Source organism: Erpetoichthys calabaricus, chromosome 4, assembly GCF_900747795.2.
Source record: "Erpetoichthys calabaricus chromosome 4, fErpCal1.3, whole genome shotgun sequence".
In the NCBI taxonomy this organism is placed as follows: Eukaryota; Metazoa; Chordata; class Cladistia; order Polypteriformes; family Polypteridae; genus Erpetoichthys; species Erpetoichthys calabaricus.
The window spans coordinates 60050879-60063110 of record NC_041397.2 but is presented as its reverse complement, the minus strand read 5'-3'; the positions used below and the strand labels follow the sequence as shown (position 1 = coordinate 60063110).

The window sequence follows — 12232 nt, the reverse complement described above, 5'->3', positions numbered from 1 at the left end:
TACTTCTGGACAATTGTGCCACCAGGGGAGTCAGTGCTTAACATAGTGGTGCCGGATGCAAGGCATGAACTAACCCTAATGCTGCTTCATGGAATGTATGAGGACAATCCACACAGACACAGGCAAAGTGAACATAATCTGGTAATAGATAGATAGATAGATAGATAGATAGATAGATAGATAGATAGATAGATAGATAGATAGATAGATAGATAGATAGATAGATAGATAGATAGATAGATAGATAGATAGATAGATAGATACTTTATTAATCCCAATGGGAAATTCACAATCATGTAATATCTTTTATAAATATATTCTCTGGAAGGAAGAAAACATTCTTCCATGAACAAGTCACTACCCATCTGCCCTCAAAATTAACAAGCAATTGATCTTTATAATGAAATTGCTTATATAAAATTATTTGTCTTTACTTCTAATTGTATGCTTCTGGTAAATACCAAATTGTTAAACAATGAGAAGTAAAGCAAAATGATACCTTTAATTGGCTAACTGTGCACATTACAATATGCAAGCTTTCAAAGCAGCTCAGGCCCCTTCTTCAAGCAAGGTGTCATTTTGCTTCTCTTCTCATTGCATTCTTAAATGGCTAACATGGTACATCACTATACTACAACAAATTATTAAACAAATTTAACTAACAGTCAAGGCAAACATAATAACAGAACTACAACTAATTATAAAAATCAACAAGTGGAAATGTACAATTTTAAATATATTTTTAGCAGTTTCTCAAACAAAATGATTGTCGTAATCACAGCAGAAATTTAAACTTAAAGGTAAAAATAATTGATAAACATTTAGCTTATATGAATATGAAAATCATTTAGGAACAAAAAATCAGTTAGCACCTATGCTCTAGCTCCTCCCTTTACCTCCCTTATTCACAATGCATTTTACCGAGAAAACAAGATTTCAGTTTGGCTTCCTTGTCAAACTGCATTTTGAAATCAAACTTTCAGAACTGGGCGAAACGGTGGCACAGTGGTAGCGCTGCTGCCTCGCAGTTAGGAGACCTGGATTCGCTTCCCAGGTCCTCCCTGCATGGAGTTTGTATGTTCTCCCTGTGTCTGCGTGGGTTTTCTCCGGGTGCTCCAGTTTCCTCCCACAATCCAAAGACATGCACGTTAGGTGGATTGGCAATTCTAAATTGTCCCTAGTGTGTGCTTGGTGTGTGTGTGAGTGTCCTGCAGTGGGCTGGCGCCCTGCCTTGGGTTTGTTTCCTGCCTTGCGCCCTGTGTTGGCTGGGATTGGCTTCCTGTAGTTAGGATATAGCGGGTTGGATAATGGATGGATGGATGGAGTTTCAGAACTTAATCAAATCAAGAATTATAAATAAAGTGACGTCTGACAGACAAAGGCCAGAAGGGTTGTTGAACTCTTCCTCACCAGACCTTCTCATTACACACAGTGAAGCACGTGACGTAAACTTGCAAATAAAAATAGTGTTCTCACATTGGTGCCTTTTATAACACAAGCAAAAGTGAGGTCATAATCAAGCAGCAAGCAAACAAGTACAGAGAAATTATACTTCAGTGAGACTGAGAATACGATGGCCACACTAAGAAAATAAGTGTTAGTACTTTCTTGGAATCAGCTCATATAATATGGTGAGTACAATATGCAATAACTATGATATATAACAGTTGGTAGGCTGTTGGTGTGTAGATTGGAATATTGTTTACTTTTTTAATTTTGTAAAATAAAATTGTAATACATTATGGCTAAAACCAAACCATTTGTGTTCTTAGAGTGGCAACTGGGTCGTGGCTCTCCGACTGTAATTGATTAGGAGCCTGTCAGTGCTTTTTGTGTTGCTTTAGTACTTTAATTTTAATTTATAAAGTAATTTAAATTTAAACTTTCAGATTCTAGTGACTTAATGTGACCACAGCCATAATCTGTGCATTTTTTCCTGCTCCTAACATCACTACTGTTTAAAATACATTTTAGCTGCACATAAGACTATACCTACATTTCAGCTAATAACGCTGATTGATCGACTGCCAATCTAAATCAGCCAATTATCATAACAAAAGACTTTATTGGTGATCAATAAATTGGGTGACAACAAATAGACGTTTTCAGCCCCTGCTTTTCTGGGCTTTATGGTAATTACAGCAATTTAGTCACAGTGCTCCTTTACAGGAGGTGTAAACAAAGCAAGTCCAGGCTTGATTTACAAGAGACCAAGAGGCAATTTGAATACTAGACTTCACATTAAGGAAATTTAATAAACTGAGAAAGGAAACGGAGAAGTCATCCCGTGCAATTAGACAAATGCCAAGAAAAGCTATATTAATGAATTCACACCTTTTTATTTTGTCCTTTAAATTAAAATGGATACCATTTGAGTTTGGACAGCGAGCTTGTTTTAAGTGCAGCAGCTTACATTTCTGATTGGAAAAAGATAATATAAAGACAAATTTGAAATAGGTACTTAGTAAACAATAGGCTTGTTAGCTTAACAGAAAAATGTGTCTTTTACTTGTAAACTTGTTAAGCATATTAGTTTTGTGTCTTCTTGCTAAAGAAGTTATGAATATTTGATACATTTGTGGCTTTTTTAAAGACTTGAACTATGTTTATTATGTGTTGCTGTGTGTGATACAGTATACATCTTGGTAAGAAACAAGTACTGCATTATTAAAATTGTAATCCATATTTATAATTACACCTCAAGACTTATGAATGTCTAGCTGATACACTGAGGAAAAAAGACACCTGTATAAATATAGTAACCATAAAAAAAAAAGCTGTAGTGCAATTAACACTAGAATTCCTGAAGCCTACGAAAAAGGTCGTAAGGCCGAGCCACCATACATTCCTTTGCACCTCTTCATCAGTGTCTTTGTTTTGCAAATGTGTCAGACACAAAATTCTCAGAGCTCAAGACTTTTTATCTGGGTGTGAGGTGTCTGGAATTGTATAGGGTAAATAACATATCGTTATTTGGAATACATACATGTGTGTTCTGTGTCTACAACGATTTGGATAAATGTAGGATGATAGGAAATGCAAGGCAAGACATGTTGAACACATAACTAAAACAAACCTTCTTCATGTTACAGTAATAATTGACAAAATGTTGACATGAAGTGTATAATGTGTGAAGACTGAAGTCCAAATATCAAATAAACACTTTCACAAAAGGTATAACAAAACAAGGGTGCCTTTATTCAAGCATATAACCGTTTACATTTTGCTGTCAATGTGTAAAAACTGAAGTCAAATATCAATCAACACAACCTAGGCATGTCTACTTGGCTGGTTTAGAGGTAAGAACAGTTACTTCTAAATCAGGAGGCTGCAGGTTCAATTCTGGGTCTCCCCCGCATTTACCGTTTTAAGTAGTGAGCTGCTATTATTATTACTATTATATAATAAAAACATATATATTTGATTTGAGTCTATAACACCTGTTGTAAATTTCTGTCCATCACATTTAACATGGAGAGGATTGCAAATTTCAGACATTAACTTTTAGTAGCATATAATGACAAAAAGGTGGTACAGAAGAATCACTAGCCCAATTAAAGCTCTCACTAATGCTACTGCTGGCTATTCCACTGGCACTTGAACAGCTTGCGAATATGGTGGTCATATGTAATAAAAGCCCCAGAAAAAGTAAAAAAAAAAAAAAAAACTGCTAACAGGTTTCCTTATTCTTCCTCAGATAACAATGTTTACATCCATTCATATGGCTTTTCAAAGCAGACTCACCCATACTTGTTTGATTTGTTTTGTTAAAATTAGTCTTTGTAGTCAGCATCTTGTAATGACTTCAAGTTAAAAGTGCGACTTGTCTAATACACACAATGTAATTTACTTTGGTAGCTATTTATCACTTAATTCTAACTCACCACTAACAATTTAATGGGCATGCTTGCACACAGAAAATGATGCAAGGTGATATTAATGCCTGAGGTCAATATACATGTGAGATGTTATGTTGGTGAAATATTGGATATTTTATCTGATGATATGTGATTATTGGAATTCAATTTAATATTTTCCTTGACTTTTAAATACCATTTTAAGTCCTATTTAAACTTTCTTTTAGAATTTCAAGGAATTTTCAGTATTGGATTTTGGCTGGTTAATTTTTCATCACTTTCCAGGTTTTCCAGGACTCATATGAACACTGTACATGGAACATTGTAGTCATGTAAGTCTCTTTATTGGGTGGGGCTTGGGTGTTTTCATGGACTGTCTTTGGAACATAATATTGTACCTGCTACTTTATTTTCACTTACAAGGAACTGAGTTTGGTTTATTAGCATATTATATTAATTATCCTTATTCAGCTATGGTAGGAACTGTTAATTTCATATTATTGCAATTGACCCATTTTGCGAGGAGCGGTCTTTTCAAATCTTCTTTTGTGTTTTTTATAATTCATAAAGAATAAACTTTAGAAAGTCTATATTACACTGCGGTGGGTTGGCACCCTGCCTGGGATTGATTCCTGCCTTGTGCTCTGTGTTGGCTGGGATTGGCTCCAGCAGACCCCCGTGACCCTGTGTTCGGATTCAGCGGGTTGGAAAATGGATGGATGGAAGTCAATATTACACTAATCCTTTCCTAAGCACAATCAGTGAAGAACTAGAGAGAATAATTAAATACTGATACTGGGTAAAGGAATTATTAAAAAAAGATTAAATATTATTCTGGTTTCTATGGTTTGGGAGAAAAGTATAACATCTAATGAATACACTATGGGAATAAACTTAGTACAGTAATCACAAAGCAGTTTGTAGCAATAAGAAATGCAGAACACTCTCAAAGCAGTAACAATGAAAAATATTACCTACCTTTAAAATTTGTCCTCCCTCTGGATACCGTCTTAAAATATCTTTCAAAAATTCCACTAACGGTGGTGTAGTCTGACCAAATCTTCCTAGGAATACACAAAAGCAAAAATCTGATAATGCAAAAAACAAACTTACTTAAAGTTATTAAATTTTATTAAAACATTATATTTATTACTCCCTCATGATTACTATTATTTACTTTATTACTACTGGCTGAGTTATCAAAAATAACTTAATAAATCAGAATACAGTATAGTTATTTATTTTTTTTGTAACAGATGGATCACAGGCAGGTTAAGTGACTTACTTCGAGTCACTCAGCATATCAGAGGAAGCAACTGAACCAGCTTTGTAGTATATAGTTCGGTGCCGGAGCACCACAAAGCCTGTCTCTAAATTTCTTCACAATATTAGTACTTATTATCCTTAAACTTTTATTCAAATATGTCACAATAAGCAACATTAACTAATTTTGTGAACCCTTATTCCAGCACATGGTTATTAGGCCCCAGAATCATACCCACATTTGTATTTACTGAATATATATTTGCTGATAAGCCTGACCTGAACATCTCTAAATATCCAAAAAAACATACAGACCCCAATAGAACATGTAGTCTCTTATTAGAGGCAGTGACAATACCAAGATTTGCCTCATGCAGTCTGGAACTACAAAGCAGTAGGACTAACCACTATAACACTATGTTATGGATATTAACTTATGTAATTAATAAATAACGGCTTTGTTTTAAACAAAACTTACCTCCACCTTTTAGTCCTTTTGTATTAAGAACCAGAAAAATTATGCAGCCTCTAGAATGCAAGAGATCTCCAATCTGAACCCTATCATTTATCTAAAAAAAAAAGAGAGTTAGACATAGATAGATAGATAGATAGATAGATAGATAGATAGATAGATAGATAGATAGATAGATAGATAGATAGATAGATAGATAGATACCTGAAGGAATATTCATTTGATCCAGTAGCACTATACCACAGAAAAGTGTAAAAAAAAAAACCAAACTACAGGCTATGCACGTGCGGTAACAATAATTAAATAATTTATAAAGAAACACTGTTCCTAGGCTTGTATAAGTTATTAAAGGGTGAAAATGCACATAATGGTAGGGAGAGTTGCGCTGTATAGCATTACCCACATGGTCCTTCTTTACTTTTTTGGCCCTGCAAAGTCAAAGCATATCCTAGCACTAACTTTCTCTAGATAACATGTAACAAAACCAGGAAAAAAAATAATACAATAAATATTTGGAAAGGCAAGAAAAACAATATCATAAAACAAACAGAAGCATCTTCTTCTATAATACGCTACCATGGCTGTTCGTTTGTCTGTCCAGGATTTTAAATCACCTGTAGCTCGCAAACCGTTTCACCTATTGATTTGGTACACATATACTACGTGACGTCTACTATCCGCTTTCGGGGTGATGATTTTATTACTCTTTTTATTTTTATTTTATTTTATTGTAGAATCAACTCTTGGCAGCGCAGCAGGGCGGCCATGCGGCGCATGTGTACGGGCGCAATTTTTTTTCTCTACCGTCTTCGCTAATCATTCTTAAGGCAGATTGAAGACTTAAGTGCCAGATAAAGTGAAAAATTAAAGAAAACATACTAAGTAATTGCAACACAAAAACTAATTAATCATTTTTAACGTGAAAAGATGCAGACGAAAGGAGAAGCAGCGGGCCGCTAGGGTGGAGTAAAGAAGAGCTGCTCAGGAAGCAGCAAGCACATCAACCTCTGAGCAAACGAATGATAAACATACAGAGAAAGAGGATGAATACTATGAATGCTCAAGTCAAGTGTGCGCCGTTACTGGTAAGATAATAATACTGTAAATACATGAGGTTTTACAAAGAACAAAGAACACCATAAAAATGGCATCTAGCTATTCCAAAAAGATTACCCCCTTCTCCGTTTAAAAGAAGTGCTTACAGTAAAATAACAACATTTATTTCTATAGGACATTTTCATACAAAGAATGTAGCTCAGTGTTTTACAGGAAACAGTTACAAGAAAAGAAAAAAGTGAACAAGAATAATAAGTAATAAAAAATAAATCAACATATGCCTACATAACATAAATATGTAATTAGTAAAAAAGTTCAGTCTAATTTATAATATTGTATTCTGTCTCTAAAGATAAGTACAATGATAAGGTTAGATGGACTACAGGACTGAAAAAAACAAACAAAACTACGGTTAAGCTGGAAAAAAATCTTGATACATGAACACATTTTTATGAGGGATATTGGCATCCAGTGCAATGGCACCACAGTAGCAAGACAATTCAAAGTAAATAAAATGCATTAGGAAAGCAACAGCAATGAAAGGTAACAATTGAAAATAACTAGCATAGTAATTATTAATGAACTTTACATTTTCAACCAAAACAGCAGAAAAGAAACAAAACTCAACATCAAATTGGGAATTAAAATTCAAAGGACATATAATCAAATCAAGAATCTCTTTCACCTAAATGCTTCTGTTCACTGCTTAGTCTTGCATTGTTTTCAGAGAAAGAAGTTCTAGTGAAGAAATTATTTTCAGGATACCTTCATATATAAAAAAACACTGTTCTTACAATATGTGATAAGTGACAAAACATACTGTAAATAAATAAAAACACAGGCAAAACAGCCAAGAAAGGACAAATAACATACTCAAGTGCAAACAGATGTAAAAAATGAACAAAGAATTACACATCTTCAGGATCATGGAAAACACCTATGTAAAAATGTATAAACTTTAATTACAATCAACTAGATGGATTTCTGAAACATGCATTGCACATAAATTACAAACTTGAAAAGGAAAATGTAGCAGATGCCCTCAAAGATCAAACACTGATGCTGTGCAGAAGGTCTACATATATGCAGTGACACAACTAAAAGCAAATTAGTAAGCTCAGTATAAAGAAAGAAAAATGAAGTGATACCCTCCAGCTTCCCAAAAGTCTTGTGGTAAGGATGACTCATGAAAATTTGCGCCACATCTACAGCTTGTGTTTTGACTCTGAACTTACATAAAAATGCCAGTGTTCATTCACTATTTATTGTATATTAAGCCTGACCCCAAAATATTCCTGCACATTGAGTGAGAAAGAAAAAAAGTATTAAGTTTTAAATGACTATTTATGACTAATAATAAAAAAATAAGCAAGAAGTTTTTTTTGACAGCATTCCACCTACAGTACCTATTATGTCAATGGGTTATATTTTAAATGTTTTGGTGTTTTATGATATTTCATTTTTTTTTGTCAGCACAGAAACATTAAACTACAATAATTAGAAGTCTACTGTTTACCTTGAATTTAGTGAAGCTAGAGTAGTGAACAACATCCCAAATGGAAGAATAAGCATAGAGCTTCAATAAAACCTTTTGTTATAATTAAGTTAAAGTGTGTTGCTCATTGCCACAGTATCAGAGCATGACGCTGAATTTCCACTTTTAAGCGATTTAAAGTCCTATACCTTAGTGACTAAACCACACTGCCTGAAACTGAATGCAGCTCTTATACTGATTTGTTCTTTGAGACCATGAAAAAGCTGGGAAGACAGTTCTTCTGTATTAAATTACCTGTACTTCTGGCATTTATTAACGTTATTAAGACAGATGGAGATATGTGCACACTGAAATGAATTAACATATACAATCATATCCATTATACTAAATCTCTCCTAGTTTCCTAACCAAATAGGCCTCTTGTGTCTGTTTCTTTCTGAGAGGTAAACATTTTGTATTCTTAACATTATGAAAACAGATTTTAAACACTAACGGTGTTATGTTCAATGCTCTTCAGTCTTTCCAAATGCACATTTTTCTCAGAATAATTGAATAATTGAGATTTACAAATCAGGTTTACCTCATTGTATGATGGTTATTTCAGCTGTTACATCCCCCATCCCTGGAAATACTGATGTAAAACCATCCAATCTCAGACAGAAAGAAGCCATAATTTAACCCAGGATACTTCTCTACTGTTTAATAGAAATAGCATATCCCAAGCAAATAGGCTGACATACTCTAGTATGAGTTATTGCATTCATTAGGTTAGTTTCTCCAAAATGAAGGTGTGTTTTAATGGAGGAGCAAAATGTGAAGCAGAATCTATGAATATCATTGTAAGAGCCACTCGCTAGTTATTTAAGCTATATTAAATGTTTGCCTAAATATTAGAGTAGTCGATGGGAGGTTCTTATAGCCCCCACAAGTTCAATTAAATTGGTATATTCTAACTACTTCTTGCTCCTCTGACAATAGAATACTCTCAGTTAGTGACTTGCCTTGCTGTGTGTAAGACATGGAGGGCACATGGTTTTAAACAGTAAACTCTTCGACAAAACTGATCCCTGCCAAACAAAGTTCCACAAAATGTTTGCTCTTCCACTGAATACTGAATGTAACAGCAGATGAAAGGAGATAAATGTGGTAGTGACTTACCATATTACAAAACGCACTTTTGCCTATTTAACCTGCACTCAGAAAATACTTGTACTTTGTCAGTGGTCAAATAAACTATAATAGACATTAATTCACACCACATCAGAAGTGAGACAATGGCACAGCACGTAAGCCCTAATCCATCCATATTATACTACTTCTGTTATTCACACATTAGAAACAGGAATAAAAACAGCAGTCTTTGTATTTTGTGTGTGTGTGTGTGTGAATTAATCAATGTTGGTGCATCAGTTATGGGTTAAACTTAATTACCAGCAATTTTATTTTTATTTTGAAGTTGCATGTTTCCATTTTTTATAGCAGGTGAAATGAGCTTCCCATTGACAATAATGGGTGATCAATGTATAAAAAATTAATTTTGCACTAACGTTTATTATTATGCTGTCTTGGTGATCTTTGAACCTGTAAATATTTTTGAGGGAAGTCAAATATTCCACCATATTACTTTGATAGTAATAGGATAATAAAGTATCAATTTATGAAATAAACAATCTATGTGATTTAATAATAAATTTCAATAGTGGGATGTACTTCCGTTTTCATTGGTATTTGTAGTGAAAGTAAATTTTCCAGTATCCAAACGGCACCATGCCACCAAAATATCATCTCCTTATTTAGATTTTCAAGTGCCCCCTTACAAATTCTTCCCTGGCACCAGCTGTGTAAAATACTTATCTATACTACTGAGAAAGGAGTCAAGGAGATTTTAAATAATATTAAATGCAAAATACGAGTTCCTGGACACAAATACAGTACTTATTATGCTGGTAATTGTAAAAAAATAAATACCCACACAGTATGAAAAAGCAATAATATGCAAATACATAATTTGGAACCATTACAAATGATGTTCATAAAATGATTTATGTAAATATACACATGTACTGTACATGTGTCATGATCTGTTATAATTTGTGATTTGTGCAGTAAAAAACTGAGCTTTGTCTTTACTTTACAAAACAGTCAAATGAAGAGATGTAGAGAGAAAGCAATATTTATTTACTGGCAGACACTTATGCCTGGAAGTTAGGCAAGGTGCTGAATGCAATACATGCAATATAAACTCAAAAATAAGTAGAGGAGATATCCTTATTCTGAGTTTTATAAAAATTTAAATAATAAATCTTTTATAAGTACTGTATACAGCACATTTTATACATTGAATACACATTTTATACATTGAATCTTAACTCGGTAAAGAAAATCCGAGCACATCACCCCAGTTTTGATGTCACTACACTGGTTACCTGTGTCATTTAGAATTGACTTTAAAATACTGCTCATGGTTTACAAAGCCTTAAATAATTTTGCTCCATCTTATATTTCGGAATGTCTTACACTTTACACTCCAAATCATAACCTTAGATCTTCAAATGAGTGTCTACTTAGAATTCCAAGAGCTAAACTTAAAAGAAGTGGTGAGGCGGCCTTCTGCTGTTATGCACCCAAAATCTGGAATAGCCTGCCAATAGGAATTTGCCAGGCTAATACAGTGGAGTACTTTAAAACACTGCTGAAAACACATTACTTTAACATGGCTTTCTCATAGCTTCATTTTAGTTTAATCCTGATGCTCTGTATATTCAATTAATTATCATTATTATTCATGGTGACTCCAAAATCCGTACTTTACCCCTACTTTCTCTTCTATTCTTTTTCCGGTTTTCAGTGGTGGCAATCTGCGCCACCACCACCTAATCAAAGCACTGTGATGTCCCTACATTGATGGATTAAAGGCCACAAGTCCACATGACCATCATTATCAAATTTTTCCATGAGAACCCTGAATACAATGAGGACTGATTGAGGTCATTTATGTTAGGTAGAATGTCTAAAGGAGGCTGGGTGATCTCGTGGCCTGGAACCCCTGCAGATTTAATTTTTTTCTCCAGCGCTCTGGAGTTTTTTTTTTGTTTGTTTTTTCTGTCCGCCATGGCCATCAGACCTTACTTTTATTCTATGTTAATTAGTGTTCCCTAATTTTAATTCTTATTTACTTTGTCTTTTTTTTTCTTTCTTCATCATGTAAAGCACTTTGAGCTACATTGTTTGTATGAAAATGTGCTGTATAAATAAATGTTGTTGTTGTTGTTTACAAAAAAAAAATACCTGTAAAAGACCTGTCATCTTCATAGTGTCCAGCATGGATAGAAATGATTGAATTCACACTATTTTTCTTAACTGAAAAGCATTTTTGTAACCTGGGTAATATGGGATGTAAAGTTTAGAACTTATGATAAGACCTGAAGTTTAAAAAAAGTCTTCAGATTACAGTTGATTTACTTTAGCTCATCAGTAAAAATTCCTTGTTAATTTATTAATATTACTTCTTATTAACTATGTGCCCCTAAGCAGGCATTCAGTAATGGGGTTAAGAGCATCTGAGTCATCCTGCGCAACTGACATGTACAGGTGTTTGTCATCTGCATGTGGTAAAACGAGCTAGGGGTCCATGGCATTGCAGGATTTTTTTAAATAAAAACACAGCACAGCTTTGCTGCCCCAGAGAATGTTGGCTAATCACGTTTGCAAGAAATGTGCGATTAGTTAAACCAGTTTCTTTATTGATGGGTCATAATGAGGGCACCCACAGAATATAAAAGGAGCCTGACTAGGATAGAAAGGGGGAGACAAAAGAAAGTAAGTTTGATTGCTTAAGGCAGGACAGCATTGGATGGGAGGCAATGCAAATATAAAGTTGTAATGCAGTCAGGGAAAACCCCACGAGGGTGCAGTGTGAGAGGTACTCCAGGGGAGTATTTAAGAACAAGGACAGATCAGATGCTCTTAGGGATCCTGTGGATGCCAGCGAAGAAGGCAGTAAGACAGAGTCTGGCTCAGTTGTTCTCAGTGGACACCAAAGGAAGGTGGTCAGGACAGGGAGTTAGTGAGGGACTCCATTCACCAGAA

At 34.4% G+C, this 12232-nt stretch overlaps 1 protein-coding gene across 1 annotated transcript in view; it reads right to left on the bottom strand.

Annotated features, from left to right (window-relative positions):
• sacs (sacsin molecular chaperone) overlaps positions 1-12232 on the bottom strand; it is a 104737-nt gene that overhangs the window by 46412 nt on the left and 46093 nt on the right. The window contains exons 3-4 of the mRNA XM_051927316.1: positions 5599-5689; positions 4836-4921 (exon numbers count right to left, since the gene is read on the bottom strand). Coding sequence (XP_051783276.1) covers positions 4836-4921; positions 5599-5689 — 177 coding nt within the window. The remainder of the gene's footprint in view (positions 1-4835; positions 4922-5598; positions 5690-12232) is intronic.